Source organism: Calypte anna, chromosome 13 (assembly GCF_003957555.1).
Source record: "Calypte anna isolate BGI_N300 chromosome 13, bCalAnn1_v1.p, whole genome shotgun sequence".
Taxonomy (NCBI): domain Eukaryota; kingdom Metazoa; phylum Chordata; class Aves; order Apodiformes; family Trochilidae; genus Calypte; species Calypte anna.
In genome coordinates this window covers 955,696-974,157 of record NC_044259.1, presented here as the reverse complement: position 1 = coordinate 974,157, position 18,462 = coordinate 955,696, and the positions used below count along the sequence as shown (strand labels likewise).

The 18,462-nt window shown below is 51.6% G+C and overlaps 2 protein-coding genes across 2 annotated transcripts in view; one reads left to right on the top strand and one right to left on the bottom strand.

The window, feature by feature from the left end:
* The window catches only part of DELE1 (DAP3 binding cell death enhancer 1), a 19,755-nt gene extending 10,681 nt beyond the window's left edge, over positions 1-9,074 (top strand). Inside the window, exons 8-12 of the mRNA XM_030459228.1 lie at positions 210-368; positions 1,235-1,327; positions 4,286-4,442; positions 5,319-5,568; positions 8,624-9,074. Of these exons, the coding sequence (XP_030315088.1) occupies positions 210-368; positions 1,235-1,327; positions 4,286-4,442; positions 5,319-5,560 (651 nt within the window). The 3' untranslated portion in view covers positions 5,561-5,568; positions 8,624-9,074. The remainder of the gene's footprint in view (positions 1-209; positions 369-1,234; positions 1,328-4,285; positions 4,443-5,318; positions 5,569-8,623) is intronic.
* PCDH12 (protocadherin 12) lies at positions 8,158-18,462 on the bottom strand. Its single transcript, XM_008503428.2, has 4 exons — positions 15,417-18,462; positions 14,849-14,943; positions 13,381-13,532; positions 8,158-9,000 (listed from the first exon to the last, which is right to left on the bottom strand). Exons 1-4 carry the CDS (start codon positions 18,261-18,263, stop codon positions 8,636-8,638), a joined length of 3,459 nt encoding a protein of 1,152 aa, XP_008501650.2. The 5' UTR covers positions 18,264-18,462; the 3' UTR covers positions 8,158-8,635.

Below are 18,462 nucleotides of genomic sequence, written 5' to 3'. Positions count from 1 at the left end.
TCTGACACGGGGAGTTTTGACTGGAGAAGGCAGCTTGGTTGGAGGGCTCTGGTGTAGCCACAGCTGACTGAAACAATCTCAGGTTCTGCAGTGGGGGAGCTTCTGATAGATGGAGACAGAGAGGTTAACTTGTCCTGGCCAGAGGGGAGTCGTGTCATGTTTGAGGGCAGGTATTACCTGACTCACACAAGTGTTTCTCCCTTTTCCAGGCAGGTTTCTATTACCAGCAGGCAGCCAGCAGCTCTCACCCCATGGCACAGTACCGCTACGCACGGCACCTCCTGCGCCACAGACCTGGAGGGGAACGGGGCAGACGTCAGGAGGCAGTGGGTCTCCTGGAGCAAGCAGCAAAGGCTGGGATCACAGAGGTGAGTCTGGGAGCTGATAGGAGAGAGAGCCAGCAGAGAGCACTGCCTGAAGGATTTGAACCAGAAGGCACCCTGGAAAGCAGCATTTCTGGGACTGAAGCAAAATTCTTACATGTTTATAGTTTTGACAGCGTATGGGAGGCAGCCCTGCCTGCACATGGTACCTGCTGTGTCAGCAGTGCTGGCTGGCTGTTCTGCTCTTGGGCTTTTGAACATGGCTCCCAGATTAGACATAGGCTTGGGAAACCTGACCTGTGGTTGAAATTGTAGCTCTGTGTTTCACCTCCTCACAGTTCCTTGAGTACAGGTTGCCTTGGTGGAGGAACTTCCATGAGATGCTTGAAGAACAGATCCTCATGTTGTATCTGTGGCTTTTCAAGATGATTCATCTGCATGGATCTGTGTACCCTGCCCTCCATTCCCACTCTTCAGGAGATGCATTTAGGCATGTGCCATCTTGTGTTGGGAACACCAGTCCTTCTGGCAGTGACTGTGTCTCATGGAGCACACTGTTCCAGGAAGTGCATCTGCTGTATCTTACGGACACCTCACGAGTAGGAGCTGTTCTTTGGCTCTGACTTCCATGGTGCAAGTTGGAAACAATATCCTGGGGCTTTGTGCTGTTAGTATGGTGATGGTAACTGCACATATAGTGGAGTTCTGTACATAAAATGTGAGTTTTGTGTGTGTGTTCATCATGTCAGACTGATTTTTTCTTAGGACAGGCCCCCATTCTCTCAATAGGCTCTGCAGCAAGCAGGGTACTTACAACACTTGTCTTGCTGTAGTCATTCCAGCACTGGAGTAACTTGCAAAATCTAAGGGGGGAAATCCTGGGTGACCTGTACCGTGTGGTTTTGTTTCAGGCACAGGCTTATCTTGGAGTGCTCTACATGAGGGGGCTGCAGCCAGAGGAAAAGAGAGGCCTGAAGTACCTGCTGCTGGCAGCACAGAACGGCGTGAGTAATCTCTGTGCAAGTCATGACTGTTCTCAGTTTAGGATCACTGCAGGTGGCAGATTCCATTCTTTCCATTTCTTGGAAATGGAAGCGAAGGTTGGGATTTTACTGCACAGTCACTGAGGGGACTTGGTGCCTCTTGGAAAAGAAACAGGGCTGGGGGCACAGACCCTACAGAACATAAACACAGGAACAGCCCTGTTGGGTTGGAGTAGTCCATACAGCACTAGTGCTGGTACTCACCTAGAATCATTTTACAGGTTTCCCATTATGGAGCATCTACACCCTCTTCAGTCAAACTCTTTCACTACCATATCATTTTGAGAACTTGGTTGGGTCTGTCTTAAATCTGTTCATTATTTCTTGCCTCCTACAGAGAGGATGAAGAGACTCTTTCTTTTCAGGGCCTTTAATACTTGAATCTTCATTCAGCCTCCCCCCATTGTTTGAGTTTGCCCTCACACGTCCTGTTGTCTGGATCCCAAACAATTTCCTTGCTTGCTGTTGAATTTTCTCCAAGTGACCCAGGCTTATCTTGTTTTGAAGGACAGTGCCACAACTTCAGCATAGTACTGCTCCTGAATGCTTACCAGCACCTGGAGCAGCAGCAGCTTTACATCCCATGTCTTGCAGCCAGGTTTCTGCATCCCACTACTCTGTTCCTTTACAGCACCATAATATTGTTCACTCATTTTCATCTTGCACTGCACTGGAAAACCAGGTTGTTTTTTGGGGTTTTTTTTCTGAAGAACTTGTTCATTTTAACATCATTTCCCCCAGCTTTTGTGTGATGGAAAATAATGAATAGCTATTCCCTCTTCTGCTGGATAATACTTGTGATTCTGTCACCCTTTGGAATGTCCTCTCTGAGTCATTTCTCTTGCAGGCTGCAGAGTGCTCGTTTAGTTGGTCTCTCCCTGTAGTTAAGCTGTTCCATTTTGCTTGCCAGCCTTTTCTCTATTTTCTAATTCTCCTTTGACCATTTTCAGATGCTTGGACTAAAACTGGACTCAAGATGGAGGCACGCCAGGCATCTGACATAATGACATCCTCTGCTTTGTTCTGGATTTCTTTCCAATAATTCCTAATATTGTGTGTCTTTTTGCCTGCCACTGAGCAGGGACTTGATGATTTCAGGGACCTATCCCAAGTGACTCACAAGTTTCTTTCTATAAGCACTGCATTTATCAACACCAGATTTCCTCTGTGATGGTGTTGCTCGCTTTTAGTCCTGTGAGATCCTCTCTCATTAATTCTTTACAGTAAGTTTGATCAGTCTGAATGACATTACATCACATGCAAGCTTTGCCACAACAGTTTTCAGCCTGGCTGCTGGCTGCAGAAGTACCCCAGCCTCATCCTGGGTGGCAGGCTTGTGCACAGGCTCTCTGGCATGTTCTGCTGGCAGACAGGCTCCATGAGCCACACTCCTACTACCTGGGAGTACAAATTTATGTTTCGTTACCCAAAAGAATATATTGGGTATGGGGCAAGCCAGGACAGCTCCTAAAACAGGCACAAAATGTCACGGGTTCAGTGTTTCTCTCTCATATTGTTGCTCTGACAAATGTTCTTCCAAATACGACGCTTCACAGAACTACATTTTACTTTGGTTACCACTTTTTATCCTCCCTTATTTTCTGTGTGCAACCACAGAACATAAAAATCGTATTAAAGAAGGTTAGAGAACTGAGTTTGACCTTCAGATTTCAAAGCCTATCACAGTCACTTATGCCATGCTAATTTGGGGATCTCTTCTCCTTGTGGTCTTGTCTTTGAGGTGTTCAGCACGTAAGAGAGAGCTAGTGGAGCACTTCACACTTACTTAACCCTGTCTCTTGTCACACTGAAGTGCCAATCCTTCAAGGTGTTTATCTCATCTCTATAGAAGTTTATTGCTGTCATAAACTAGAAACTTGCAACATTTTGCAGAGCACCCACTCACTGAGTTCCTCGCTTTCTCCTACCAGCTACATCCCAGACAGCCACACTTGCAATATGTTCTTTTTTTATGGCTTTATTAAAACTTACCACCTACTTACTTTTTTTTTTTTTTTTCTTGGCAACGCTGTGTTTAGATCTCATTGCTGGCAGTCATACTCTTCAGGTTAGGCTGCTGGCTTTTTTTTTGCTGAGAAGGTCCCTGTGACCACTAGCCCATACAGTCTTTTCAGTGTCTCAGGATCATCATCCTGCTTTCTTGCTCTCTGTGAAACCCTTTTCCTCCTATTGGATCTGAAAAACAAGGTGCACAACAGACACGTCAACATACAATGGGTTTGTACCTTCCCTGACCCACCAGCAGTGACATCTCTAACTTCCTAGTTCATTCCCAGCAATTCTATGTCTGAGCAGCTTATGTCTTTTTTTCTCTACTATGTATTTGTTTAAAATAATTTCTGCTGTTTCAGTGTTCTTCTGAACCAGAATTAGGTGGGGCTGAGCAAGACAGTGGGGCACTGTGGTGGTGAAGTCCTGATGCTGCCAAAAGGGAATCTTCCAGCCTTTGGCAGCAAGAATCTCTGTGGCATTTGGGATGTTTTTACAAGGCTTTGGTGGTAACTGTGGTTGGGTGTGCTCAGGGTTTGGTCGTCATCAGGATGTGGGTGCAATCAAAACTGCCCAGGTCCTTTTGGCTTTGACCCCTGAGACAATTGGGATGCTGTGCAGAGGCAGCAGTTCCTCTGTTCCTGTGACGCAGACCTGGATGTCAAAGGGAAATCAGCAGCTTTAATTGGGGAGAGAGACAGAGGAGCAGAGTCAGACTTTGCTTGGAATAAATTCTGCTTCAATGTGTGCTCAAAGAAGAGACTACATGACTGAAGATATAGACTGAGGGACCAAAGATAGAGGAGTAAACTTTAAAGAAGGTCTTAAAGACTCTGTGTTCTCCTCTCATGTGCTGTTGTCACTTCTCCCTGGTGTGGAGCTGATGGCTGTGCTTTCTCCTGTGGCTAGGATGCCCAAAGCAGGTACCACGTGGGTGTGTGCTATGAGAAGGGCCTTGGTGTGCAGCAGAACCTGGCAGAAGCAATGAGACACTACAGAGAGTCAGCTGCTGCGGGGAACAGGAGTGCCTGGGAGAGGCTGCGAGTGGTGGAAGAGGAAGCAGAAGGTACCCTGGGCAGCAGGGGAAGAGGGGGTCTGGGGCTGCATGGGCAGTGGCCCCATGGCAGGAAGAAGTCCTTTTTATTGAAGGGAGCACTTTTCTTCCTCAGTTCTTTCCACTTCTTACCAGATATTTCATTATAGAATGATAGAATGTCAGGGCTGGAAGGACTCTCCAGAGCTGACCCAGTCCAACCCCCCTGTCCCAGCAGGATCCCCCAGGGCAGGACACACAGAACACATCCAGGGGGGTTGGAAAGGCTCCAGAGAAGGAGACTCCACAACCTCTCTGGGCAGCCTGGGATCCCTCAGCCTCACAGCCAAGGAGTTTCTCCTCATCTTGAGCTGGAACTTGTTATGTTCTACCTTCAACCCATTCTTGCTGTTCCTGGGCACCCCAGAACAGAGATTGTCCCCTTCCTCTTGCCCCCCACCCCTCAGCTATTGATGGACATTCAGAGATCCCCTCTCAGCCTTCTCTTCTCCAGCCTCAACAGCCCCAGAGCTCTCAGTCTCTCTCCACACCAGAGATGCTCAAGTCCCTTCAGCATCGTCCCAGCTCTCCCTTGGCCTCTCTCCAGTAGATCTCTGGCTCTCTGGAACTGGGGAGCCCCAAAATGCATCCAGGATTCCAGCTGTGGTCTCACCAGGGGAGAATAGAGGGAGGAGAACCTCCCTAGATCTCCACACAGCCCTAGCTGAGGAGCATCAGGATTTCCTTTTCTACAGAGCACTCCAAGATGTGGGTGGCAGAGACTTGTCTTGCCTTAGTCTAGAGACTTAAGCTAACAAAGCCTCAGGAGACAAAGCAAGGTGCAACAACTCACTATTTCCCCATAGTATGACGTGTCATTAATACCTTGGTTTATGAATGTACTTTCAGATGTGCCAACAAAGCATCCCTTCCTTTCTGGAGTAAGAACCTCTTCCTCGAGCCCCTGTTTCTGGGCTGTGCATCGTGTGCCTGCAGACCTCCAGGCCACCTACATGAGACAGCCCACCCTGCCCCACTCCTGGAGTGCAGATGGGCTCCACACCCTGGCACTGGGATGGAGCAGTGCCCTGGGGAGCAGGGCAACACCACTGGACCTGCAGTGCCTGCAGCCCCACCACTGCTACCATTAGAGCAGCTGGTAAGTGACACAAGCAGCCCTTCTGGAAGCAGGGTAACAGTGAGTGGAGACACAAAGCTTTCTGTTCCTGGAACAGGAGCCATTTTTAAACACCAGGGCTTTGAGAACAAACCTAAAGATACCTAAAGGCCCCCCCCCACAAGGAACTTATGCTCCTACATTTTCACAGAAACTCCCCCCCTGCCACAGTGCTGTGATTTGGGGCTGCAGTCCCAGTAGCCCCACACCTTGGCACCTGGCCCCCCAGCAGGGGTCACAAGCCACCGTAGGGTGATGTTGGCAGCAAGCTCTGTGAGGGGCCTGGCCCAAACCTTTGGAAGCTTTTTATCTCCTTGCAAGGCTGTTCCCACAGTGGTTCTGCAACCAGCACCAGCTGGGCTTGCCTCTACATTGCCCTGGTAGCAGTTTGATCTGCTCTCAACCAAGCAAGCAAGAGAATGAATTCTGATTGTTTAGGGCACAGGGTTTTGTGGGGTGATTATGGATCCATCTGTACTGGTGAGAGCAGCACCACTGTCATTGTCCTTCCATCCAGGTTGTTATTCCTTCAGCTCTGGCAGCAAGGGGTACATACACCCCTTTGAGTTAGGATGAGGAAGGTTAGCTTCAAAGTCTGTATTGTGGGTGTTTGCTAAGCACACTGGCTGCTCTTCCCTGGAGTGGGTAAGGGATGCTCCCAGCAGGCAGTGACCTGACAGTGGCAAGCAGCTGGGTTGATGATTTCTCCCACTGGGGCAGATGAATCCGGAAAAAAGACATTTGTCCACACCAGTTGAAACTGGTTCAAGGGCATCTGTACAAACTGCCCAGTTTCCTGTAGCCACAGTGCTCTGGGGCTTTGTGTAGATCAGGCTCTGAAAAACAAAGGCACTGCCCCCATCCTGAACTTGCTGTGGGCTCCATTCAGCAAGGGAGGGGCACAGCCCAAGCTCAGCACATCTGATTGATTGTTCTTCTAGTCTGGTCTCTCTTTCTCCTCAGACCAAACTTTCTTAGACCATTTCCTTTATCAAGCAGGATACAATTAGCAGGAAATTCCTCGGGTGGATTTCCTATACTGTGATAATCCACACCATGCTTACGCATGGGTCAGGACAGGAGGGGGGTGTAAGGATTGAGTGGGGGGTGGCTGAAAGCAGTTTGCAGAATCAGGAAGTTGAACCAAGCAAGAGGAATTTGTCTCCTTTTTGAATCTGCTTATTATAGTGTATTTTTGTGCAAAGACTGTCCTTCCACAGACACATCAAAGTAACTTTTCCAGAGGAGGACGTGAGGTTGTGCCACGTGTTTGTCCTCTGTGTGCATTCCCAAGGTGCAGAGGAATCCCAGAGGGCTGCATCTCCTCACGGCCACTGACACCTCCCTGGTAGCTTGCACAGCTGCATCTCAGTTAGGGTTTGCCTCCCTGTCAGTGTTTTGGTTCAAAAGCCCCTTTAATTTGTTAAACAAAACAGCAAGATGTTTCTATTAGATGCCTGGCAGTGTAAGCAGGCTGGGGAAAACCCATCCATATAGTTTACTGCTCATCAGTAAAGGACTTTGGGGACTCCAAATACAAGAGTGGATATTTTGGATATTACAGAGCCTTCCTGGGGAAATGTTACTCTATTGCTTTTGCCAGTTGGTCCCAAAAGGAACAGAAAGAGAGAAACCTGCTCATTTAGCCTGTGTGCACACACTAAAAAGCAGTGTGCTGTCACTTCCAGCTGCATGGAAAAGCAGCACAAACAGGACACTCCTGAGATGCCCCAAGATCATGGCTGCTGGGTTGTGCTGCCTGGTCTTTTACAACTTGACAGTAAAATGAAAGCAAAAAAACACTGCCCAAGGAGAACTGATGTGACAGCCCCACCGTGAGCAGATAAGCACTGCTAGCAGTGAGGGTGATGGCTTACCCTCAGTCTCTGTCACCTGTGCAGCCACTCTGCCAGCATGCCCCAGGCTTCTTCTGGTGTTTTGTAGCACAGTTGGAAGGCACAGGCAGGTTCAGAAGATCCCTACACGTGCACGAGCCAGCAGTGCTTACCTGTCATCCATGCACTGCTCTGAGAGCCTACAAACACATTCCAGATGCTCATGTCACTGTTGTCCTTTCCACTCCATGGAAATCCCCATGGTTAACCCCACCTGTGAGCTGTAAGCTTGGTTTTCCTCCACACACTGTTATCCTGAAGCTGTCTTCTAGCTGACAGACATACAGATCAAAGTGAAACCCCACAACACGGCTGAGGCTGGTGACTGAGTGTTTCAGAACGGTGTGTTCAGGCTTCCCTTTTCCCAGGTTACTGCTGGCAGACTCCAGCCATCTGTTGTCTGCTTTTGGGTAAGGACTACGTGCCAAAATCCAGTGGCCTCAAAAGAGAGCATGGAGAAGGAATGGGCACCTAATGCAGCCAGAACAGAGATGTCAGAGCAGAAGTGCTGGTTTTGGGGCATTTCAGAGAACGCCAAGCTCACAGTAGTAGAACCACAAAAGGACCAGAGGCAGACAACAGGCAAACCTCCCTTTCAGAGCTGCCATTTCAGGCTTTCTGCAGCTAAATCATTATGTCACCTACAGTGCACCTTGTTCCAGAGATGGTAGTGTTAGAAAAAAACACAATTTTATTTAAATAAGAACCGAGATCCCGGAGCCTGGCTCTGCAGCATGTTGCAAAGTCCATGACTGTGATATTTTATCATCCATGGTGCAGAGCCTGTGATCACGTGGATGCAGCTGACTGCCTTGTGCTGTGCTTAGTCTAACACCTCCCCTGGATCAGCCTGTCCTGGGAGGAGAGCACATTCCTGCTGGTGGGGGACTCGAGTGGGATGGTAAGGTGAAAGATGAGGGTGGAAGAGGAGGAAAACCTAGGGAAAGGAAGGAACGGGCAGGTAGAAGGGAACTAAACAAGGTGAAATCACTCGTGGAGAAATGTAATGAGGTGAGGCAAAGGAAGAAATATGCCTGTCCTGATCAGTCTAGACATGGATGTCCCATGGATGACAATAACCCTGTCACATGTGCCCCCAAAATACCCAAAAGCTCTATCTGATTCTTCTCTCCTTACCACAGCCACCAAGCTGCCTACAGACCAGGAGCAGTGTCTTCCAGTCCCAGGCTCTTCCCACGTGCTGACAGCTGCCGCAGGAGCCCCGAGCCCGTTTCATTGTGGACTTGGACCTTCTGGGACAAAATCATTTCAAAGAGGGTGCTCATTTCTGAAAGGAAGGTGCTGGCCAGTCTTGTCCCAGCAGCATGTGAGTCAGCCCCAGCACCTTTGCCAAAGGTCTCAAAGGTCCTTGGTTTCTCCTGCCTGGCAGCTTCCTCGTCCTGAGGGGACTGCAGAGCGTCGGGGGAGAAGACGTTGTCCTTGTAGCTGGGGGTGAGGGGCAGGGAGAGCCGAGCCACCCACGCTGGGTCAGCAGCTGTCAGCCTCTTGAGGGCCAGCTCTGCAGGGAATGAAAACAGGAACTGTGAGTGAGACATGGAGCAGAGGAGACCCCAGGAGAGAAGATGGGGGGGGGGGGGGGGAGAAAGAAAAAAAATAATTGAGAAATGCAGAGACTTCCTGAAATCAGCTGTGAGAGGACTGACTGACTGCTAATGGGTCTAGGGATAAGCTACCAGGAGCATCGTTCAAACCAGCAGCTTTAAAAAAAATAAAAAACAACAAACTAGAATTGTTTTAAAACTATTGGGTGTTTTGTTTTGTTTTTCTGTCCTAACTGTTAAGCTCACTTTGCTTTCTCATTTGTTGCAGCCTCAAGTGGTACTTCACTAAATTCTTCTCAAAGGCAGAGAAAGGGAGGGTTTAAGACTGGCTGGAGGGGAGAGGACAATTGAAAGCTTTCAGGGGGAATGTATTAAACAGAAAAAAGGTCACTAGTGGCCTTTCCTTAAGGGACATCTCTAGGGTGGGAATTTGCTGCTAGGCAGCCGTTCTGAGGCTGCAAAGAAACGGGTTATTGTGAGAACAATAATAACAGGAGCAGAATGAAATTCTGGCTGATAAAATGCACAGCTGGGTGGTTGAAGACTGAGCTACGAAAAATTGAGCTATAAAGTAGCTGTTCATTAATTGGAAGCAGATGAGGAGCAGTGGGAGCAGAGTGTGGGTGTCGGCTGCAGGCTCCTTAATGTGCCAGTAATGTGATTCTGCCCCAAAATGGGCAAAGGAAATCAGACAATGTGCTGGTCAAGGTATTCCCTGCTGGCACGAAAATATTTCTGTGGTATTGTTACTAGGTCTGGCGAGCCCTGATTAGGAGTATTACATCCAAATCTGATTATCCATCCCTAGGAAAGAAGATCTGAAATGAGAGAAGTGCAAAGAAAACTGTTGAGGTTGAAAACAAGGGTGAGTCCAGACTTACATGACCCAAAAGATGTAGGGATTGCTTAGCCTGAGGAAGCAAATGCTCACTGGGGATCTGACTGCAACCTGTCATTATTCTGAGGAGATAAGCACCAACAAAGGAAATCTTTAGGCTTAAAATAGTGCTGGCTAAAGAAGAAGTGATTATAACTGGCCATGAATAAACATATACTTGCAATAAAAGGAAGGACCCCATAGCAGGGTGAGCCTGGAATAGCTTCCTCATCAGACGGCAGGGAAGGAAACGGGGGTTCTTGTTTTTCAGGTTGAGCTTTGCAGTTGGTAAACAAGGCTGGGGGATGTGGATGTGCATTGCCTCAGTCCCAAAGCATCACCAAAGAGCCACAGGGGGGCTGGAAGTGACCACCAGGTTTGTGAAACAAACAGCAAAGCAAATAAGTGAAGGCTGTTAAGAAAACAGCCGGCAGCACAGCAGTCCCGAGGGCAAGAGGTGGTGTCACCATCACATGGCTGTGTCTGAGGAAGCAGTGCCTGTACTCATCCACTTGTGCTGCTCCCAGAGATGATCAGTACCCTGACACAGCCTGGGACACGTGGTCCTCAGCTCAGGGCTATCAACTGCAGAGACACATCTCCTTCCTCAGCCTCCATAGTTATCTCTTTTTCTCTGAAAAACAGCAGTGTCCTGGGGTGGGATAGGGATGAGGGTTGGGATTCAAACCTGCTAAGAAGAGGAAGGCAGACACATCACTTAGAGGTTTCACTGCATCCAAAGCCTCCAAATTAATTTCTGTTTCTACAGTCTCTGTATTTTCTTTCAGTCACAGTGACTCTTCTTTAGGAGATCTCCCAAGTGTGCTGAAATCCCGTATTTTTGCTCTAAAACAACCACAGCCAGCAAGAAACCACTGCATTCCCTCAGTATTCTCATGCTGCAGCTATGGAGCAGGGCACAGTCTGCTCTCTGCAGAGAGAGCTGAGACTCAGTGAGCTGATGGTCCTGTGACCATGAAACCCTTATAATTAGGTACGTTTAATTTGACCAATAACTTTTTATTGCCTTTCTTTAATGGTGTTTTGGCAAGGGGGTTGTGTTTATAATCAATAAAAGTCTGCTCTGTGGCTCTGGGGGGGATAGGTGTTAATAGAGGTGCTGAAAGTTCACCCACAGCTCGATTTTTAGAGCATACACAACCTGAGAGTTGGTCGGGACAGATTATTTGCACAGCTCCCCCCTCCCTGCTGTGAAAAGCACAAAGCTCCAGACAGCCTGGGCCAGCTGCTCTGATACCCTGGAGCCCAAGCAAGGCTTCCTTCCTCCCTCCCTCAGGATGCGAGTCCACTTCTCTGTTTGTGTTTGGGAGAGGAGGAAGGAGTCCAGCAGCTCCGTCGTCTGCTCTCTGTTGCCTTTTTGGGAAGGTCTGGGGCTCATGGGGAAGGCTGTTTTTCAGCACTGAAGCAGGGCAGCTTCTTTTGTCATGTCCAGCACCACTGATGGGCAGGAAGCCACCAGCATGGCCTCAGCCTGCACCACTCCTGGGCACTGCCACATTCCAGCAGTTTGGTAAAAGAGGGTTTGGTTTTCTCCCATCAAATCTAAGAAGGATGGAAGGTGGCACTTCATGGATGCCTGGCCATAACACAGATTTCCTAGGATGCTCCTGTCTGGGCAGGACTGAATCCAGACAGAGCTGCTCAGCAGGCCTACCAGTGACTTTACTGGGATGGGGCTGGGCAGCCTGTTAGCTCCCTGCTCCTGACTGCAGCACCTTTAATCCCTAGGAAGCTCACTGCTCATTTCACTCAGCCTTTCCTTGGTTTGCTCCTCACTAGGATCAAAGGACAGGAAGGCAAACAGAGAGAAGCAGCCTGGTTCTTCAAGAAAGAGCAGGGAAAATGCCCAACTCCAGAATTAAAAGGACCTCAGCAGTAAACCTCAATGAGTTCTTGGTACTGCGGAGGCTCCACAAAGAAATTTGTGCTGCAGGACGTGAGTCAGCCCAACTCTTTCAAATTGAAATGCCAGTGGAAGAGATTTTTTTTTCAGAACAAATCAATAAAAGGAACATGTAGAAAATGTCAGGCCCAGATGGTATTCACCCTGGAGTGCTAGAGGAACTCAGATATGAAATTGCTTGGTTTATTAACTGCTGTTCATTAACTACTGCTTCAAATGAATACGGTATCAGAGGAAGGGAAGGTAAAGTTGTGACAGGAGTTTTTAAATGTGTGAGTCTGGTGTGGGCAGATCCATAGGAATCCTCAGACACAGGGCTCAGCAGCTACCCAACTCCCTGCTCTTCATCTGCAAGGCAGGGAATTGGGTTTTGCTGATTTGTTGGAGTCTTAGGAAGAGGTAGAGGAAGAATCCCGGTTGCCAAGAGGACAGCTGAGCTTGCAGAAGAGCACAAGCCAGGATCAAAGGGGACCTGAGCTGTACCTGAATGCCCAGCCAAGTTCTGTCAGGGACTAATGTCTGCTAAAAGCTGGGAAGAGAGGGTAGGAATAAATAATCCTCCCTGCAAAGGGAGGTAACTTGTGGTGCCCCAGAGTATCTGTTCAACTTGGTGATGAAGTGACGTAGAGAACTGGCTGGTACTGGATTTGACTCCACTGAAACACCCAGGGACATAAAAGCAGAGGGTGACTGAAGGACCTAATAATACCAAAGGCTGTGACATAAAAGTGGCTGCTAGATTTCTGTGTCACCAACCACGGGATAATTGTCATGGGCAACAACACAGCATGTACTGATGACTCTCCCAGCACGCAGAGGAGGGGTTTGAAGTCTCCATGAACAGTTTGGTAACAGAGATCAGAGGGAGCTTAGGCAGGAGAGGGATGATGCAAGCTAAAGGACCTCCTTATACCAGCAGTGCAGATGTAGCCCAACCACTGGGCACAACTCTGGTCACCACATCTCAATAAAGATAAGGTAAAATTAGTAACAGGCTGGTCACAGGAGATGAGACTGGATGAGTTCAGCCTGGTAGGAAAGAGGTACCTGATGAGGCTCAAAGGGTCTGTAACATTCTGAGGAGCTTGACAAGGACAGTTCCTTACTGTTCTTACTCTGCATGGACTAGGAGACCATGAAACAAAGGGGTCTCAGGTCAGCATGGGGAGTGGTTCCTATGGTGCACAGTTAAACTGGACTTCACCTCTATGCAACAAGAGGGCTCAGCCTCTCAAACCAGTTCAACAGCAGCACATACATCTATGGGACGGAAGATCTATCAAGATTAAACACATGAAAAAATTCCAGCACAAAGCTCAGCAAGTCCCTTTGCTATAAACTGCCTGGTCCCTACCTGCTGCCCTGAGCATCTGCCACTGTCAGAGCCACCCTAGGAGATGAGACGTCCCCTGGCTTGCTTGCTGCAGGCCAGCCAGTTCTATCATCTGAAGGGGTTTAGTGTGTTATCTGAGGAGCTTTCTCTGCTGGAGCCCTGCCACCAGCCCCATCGTGCTCCCAGCAGCAAGGCCACCTCACCTGCTTGTGGCTCCAGCAGGGTCTCCAGCTCCTCTCCCACCAGCTGCTGCACAGAGAGCTCAAAGCCACTCTCAGAGTCCCTGTCCTCAGCCTCGCTCTCGCCGTGCCCGCTGTCCTTCGTGCTCAGGCAGTCGGTGTCCAGCCCTGCAGCCCTGGGGAGGGGTCAGAACACTGCTGTCAGGCTTCAAACCCCCAGCATCACTCTGCCCCACCCACTGTTTTGAAGGGTGTTGTCCTCATTCCCCAAAAAATGACCCAATGGAGGGGTGTGGGCATCCTCCTGGTGCATCATCCACAGCACCGGAGGAATAATGCTTTTAGGCCCCAGCCATTAGGGAGTTTCCTGGGCTTTTAGGAAAAAAAATAACCCAAAACAACAAACATGAACAAAAGCAGTGGGGTCAGGAGGCTCTGAAAACTGGTCTCCAGCTGGGTGCTGCACCACATTTCTTGCCCAAAAAGGTTTTTATTTTTATCCTTCTGCAGGGAGCAAACAGGGAGCTGCCAGCTCTGCCCATGAGCAGGACCAGACAAGAGGCATCAGAGCCCAGCCAGCTCCCAGAGCAGCTCTCCCTCCCTTCTTCAACAGATGGAGATGATGGTGAGAAAGCTGTGTCTGCCCATGGCCTGGGCAGGGGGAGACAGGAGTGACACGATGGAGCAGAGATGAAGCCCTGGCACCCCCAGGAGCATTCACCCAGAGATGTCAGCAGCCTAATTTAATGGGAACACCATCAAGTTTGTCACTGGGAACATCTTCAGCACACAACTGGGATGTCCCTGCCCACTCCACCCCTTCCCAGCCTCCTGGCCTGGGAACAAATGCCCTAAACTCATGTCACCAGGCAACAGCACCTGTGAGGAAGTGCTCAAAGCCATAAAAAATATTAATCCTTGTGCTGCTGCCTCCAGAGCGAGGACCCTCTGTGCTCAGAAGTGCTCACCAAAGGTGACCCAGGAAGAAGGCAAAAAGCAGCCCTACCACAGAATCATTCTGGCTGGAAAAAAACCTGTAAGATCATTGAGTCTAACCATAACCTAATTCTAGCAACCATTAAATGAATTCTACCAAGTTCAGTGCTTAAACCATGTCTCTCAGCACCACATCTACACCTCCAGACATCTTTAAAATGTCTCCAGGGACAGTGACTGAACCACCTCCCTGGGCAGCCTGTGCCAGTGTTTAATTACACTTTCAGTGAGGTTGTCTTCTAAACCTCCCCTGGCATAACCTGAGACCATTTCCTCTTCTCATGGAGAAGGCAGCTGGATACCAGTGAGGAGACAGGACCTGAGCACAGCCATCCCCCGAAGGGAGGACCCATGTCCCCAAATTCAGGCCACAAAACAAGGGGTGAGGTTTTGCCTTGTGTGTCTGCTGCCCTGGTGTCTCCTGCCTCTGGAGGCTCTTAGGGCCAGTGAGGCTGAAGCAGAGGGACACAGGGTGAGGGTTGAGAGGTGGTCTTACCTGCTGCCGTTCTTGGCTGTGTATTTGTTTCCCCTGTGGTTTGTTTTGGGCTGGAACTGGCCCTGGTGCAGCAGGGAGAGCAGCTGGGAGATTTGCTGGAAGGCAGGAAAAGCCTGTTGAGCCCCAGTGATGGCCACTCAAGCTGCTTCCTGCCAGGACGTCCCCTCCAGCCCCCCTCCAGCCTTTTTATAGCGTTTCCTCCTCCTGCAGATGGTTCAGCATCCCCACGAGGGGGGAAAAACAAGGGGCCGGGTGGCCCACCTGGCCCCTGCACTTCCCCTGCCCACGTGTTCCCCCTGGGAAGTGATCACGGGTTGTCCCTTTCCCCATGTGACAACCATCATCCACCCCAGCTCGCTGGGCATCCTGGTGGGCATGGAGAGACCCTGCCCATGGTGGTCTGACTGTTCCACCCTTCCCACCCCTGACTGTTGGGGCACCTCCACCCAGGGCTGGGAAAAGAGGCCAACTAAAAACCACCAGGTTGCATGTTCCCACCACCCCAAAACCTGGGTGAGGAAGGATATGGGGATGGCACACCTCTGGCACCATGAGGGGCAGCTCCTACCTGCACTGGGGGTGACTCCATGGAGAACTCCCCTGTGGGGCTCTGCTCTGCCAGTGCCACCAGTGACAGCCGGACCAGGCTCCTGATGATGTGCTGGTGGGGCTGGGCCTGCTCAGGTTCCCCTTGCCCCAAGGGCTGTCCAGGTGGCAGCAGGGGCTCTCCCACAGCCCCCTGAGGTGGCCTCACCAAGCTCCTGCAGTGCTGTGGTGCATCCAGGGGGCTTGCAGCCTCTTTGGCCACATTTTTCGGTCTGTGGGGCTGGCAGGGCCGGCGCTGCAGGACAGGTGGGTTGAAGGTCCCCGACTGCTCATCTGAGTCTTTTTGGGTCCTCTGATTTCTCAGGGTCCTGTAGAGAGTGGGGGTGAAGTGGAGGGGAGCCTGCGGAGAGCCCCCCGGCACAGGGGGTAGATCCTCCTGGTAGGGACGGGGGTGTTCAGCCTCCCGGGGCCGGCCCCGGAGCAGTGGGACAAGGTGGATGTCGGTCTTCTGGATCTGCCTGTGGGGCTTCTTGAGCTGCTGCTGCCTGCGGGCGTCCTCTGCCTCCCTGCAGTTGTAGGCCATGCCATCCTTCTTCTCCTTCTTACGCATCGACAGGGTTAAAGCCAAGAGGAGGAGGCACCCACCCAGGAGAGCAGCCAGGCAGATAAGGGTCACCACCGAGGGGCTCGGCCAGCCCGGCTCCCAGGCTGAGATTTTGGAGAAGGCCCCGTGATGCCGGAAAACCAAACGGACCCGGGCCAGGGTGTGCAGGGGGACATCCCCCCCATCGCTCACCCGGACCACCAGCTCCCGCTCGCTGCCCGCCAGGCTGCTGGCGTTGGTGGTGTTGAGGAAGACCTGCCCCAAGAGAGGGTGTAGGATGAAGAGCCCGGAGTCATCCCCACCTACCAGATCATACCGGAGAGCCCCATTGGTGCCAGAGTCCACGTCCCTGGCTGAGATGATGAAGAGGAAGGGAGGACTGGCGCATGATGCGAGCGTTGCATTGGTCACTGCTGCCATCCCTTGGGAGCTCCCATTCCCAGGGGCCACCCAGAAGCACCCTGTCTCCTCGTTGACCAGGATGGAGAGGGTGGCTGCACCTCCCACCAGTGCCGGTGCAGTGATGACGGGCGCGTTGTCATTCTGGTCGAGCACAGCCACCCTGATGGTGATGTTGGATGCCAGCTTGGGGTAACCACCATCCTCTGCAGTCACCAGGAACTCCAGGCTGCTCATCTGCTCGTAATCAAAAGCTTGGAGGGCAAAAATGTCCCCAGTGATGGGGTCAATCGAAACCAGACCCAAAGTGGAGGAGTCTGGGATGCTGTAGGTGATTTTCCCATTGAAACCCAGATCAGGGTCAGTGGCCTGGATGGTGAGCAGGAAGGCAGGTGCTTCACTGTTCTCAGCAACAGCAACCTCGTAGGTGGCCTTCTCGAAGGATGGAGCATTGTCATTGACATCACTGATGCAGATAGTGAGGTGCTTCAGCACAGCCAGGGAGAGGTCTCCGTGGTCCCGCACCACCAGTGTCAGGTTGTACTCATCCTGCAGCTCCCTGTCCAGCGTGGCATTGGTCATCAGCACGTAGCTGTGGCTGTTGGTCTTCTTCAGCCTGAAGTGCTCATACCCTTGGCTGAGGGAGCAATGCACCTGCCCGTTGCTGCCCGAATCGGGGTCGCTGGCTGTCACCAGAGCCACAAAACTGTCTTTGGGGAGGGCTTCAGAGAGCACAGGTGCCCGAGCAGCCCAGGTGACGTGGACCTCGGGAGCGTTGTCATTGACATCCAGGACTTTGATCAGGATCTTGCAGTGTGCTGGGATGGGGTTGGCCCCCAGGTCCCGGGCTTGCACGTCCAGCTCGTAGGTGTGGGTCTCCTCGTAGTCCAGTGGGTGCCTCAGGCTGAGGCTGCCCGTGCGGGCATCGATGGCGAAGGCGCTCAGCACCTCCGGAGGAGCGTGCCTGCTCAGGCTGTACTCGATCTCCCCGTTGGGGCCCTGGTCGGGGTCAGTGGCTGTGACTGTCACAAGGAGGGTCCCGGGCAGAGCATCCTCCCAAACTTCTACTGTCAAAGAGCTCTCTGCAAAGATGGGGCTGTTATCATTGGAGTCAAGGACAATGACTTTAATTAAAGCAGTACCTGATTTGGGCGGCTCCCCCTGGTCAGTGGCTGTCAGGACGAGGTCAAAGGAGGAGTGCAGCTCCCGGTCCACTTCTTTAACCACCACCAGCTCCGCGTGCCTGGTCCCATCAGAGCTGGAGATCACCTCCAGAGCAAAGTGCTCACTGCTGGAGAGGGCGTAGGAGCAGCGGGCGTTGGGGCCGGCGTCGGCATCCAGAGCTCGGTCCAGAGGGATCCGGGTCTGCAGGGACGCGCTCTCCGACATCTCCAGCTCCAGCTGGGGCATGGGGAACCGGGGTGCGTGGTCGTTGATGTCCAGCACTTGGACCTCCACGTGAATGAGAGCCAGATTTCGGGCAGCCAGCACGTTGAACGAGACCCAGCAGGGATCACTGTGCCGGCACAGCTGCTCCCTGTCCACCCGCCCGGCCGTGCTGAGCACCCCGTCTCCACTCCCCACGTGCAGTGGGAACCTCCCTGGGGTCTCCATCAGCTGGAAGGTGTCGGCCGTTTCTCCGCTCTCATCCCCTTCCAAGTGCTGGGCCAGCGTCCCTATCACCGTTCCAGGTGGCACTTCCTCCAGCACCCGGTACTGCACCGTGAAGGTGGCCACCTCCTGGGCATCGGTGCAGAGGCAGAGGTACCACCACAGGGCTGGCAGGTGGAGAGCAGAGCAGCCCAGCAGCAGCAGACTGCTGGCCGAGCCCACCACCCCACCACCCCGGCACGGCTGCCCCCCCATCCCTGAGCGGTCCTCACAGCAATCCCAAGCCCCCGGCACCCTCTCCCATAGCCAAGTCTCATAGGCACCGGCCTCGGGCTGGAAAGGAGGAGAAATCACCAGCAAGTCCAGTGGTTGTCCCCTGCCCTGCCATGGCAAGGGGTGGCCAGGAGAGCCAGTGGCTCCCCGGGCTGAAGTGCTCAGCCCGGAGCAGAGGGGA

What these genes read in the sequence shown, in the direction of transcription:
- PCDH12 (XM_008503428.2), bottom strand. Translation starts at nt 18,263, where the DNA reads ATGGGGGGGCAGCCGTGCCGGGGTGGTGGGGTGGTGGGCTCGGCCAGC. An exon ending in TGGAGTCACCCCCAGTGCAG is followed by an intron (nt 14,944 to 15,416) that starts GTAGGAGCTGCC and finishes CCTGCCTTCCAG; the next exon opens with CAAATCTCCCAGCTGCTCTC. An exon ending in CCTGCTGGAGCCACAAGCAG is followed by an intron (nt 9,001 to 13,380) that starts GTGAGGTGGCCT and finishes CATTCCCTGCAG; the next exon opens with AGCTGGCCCTCAAGAGGCTG.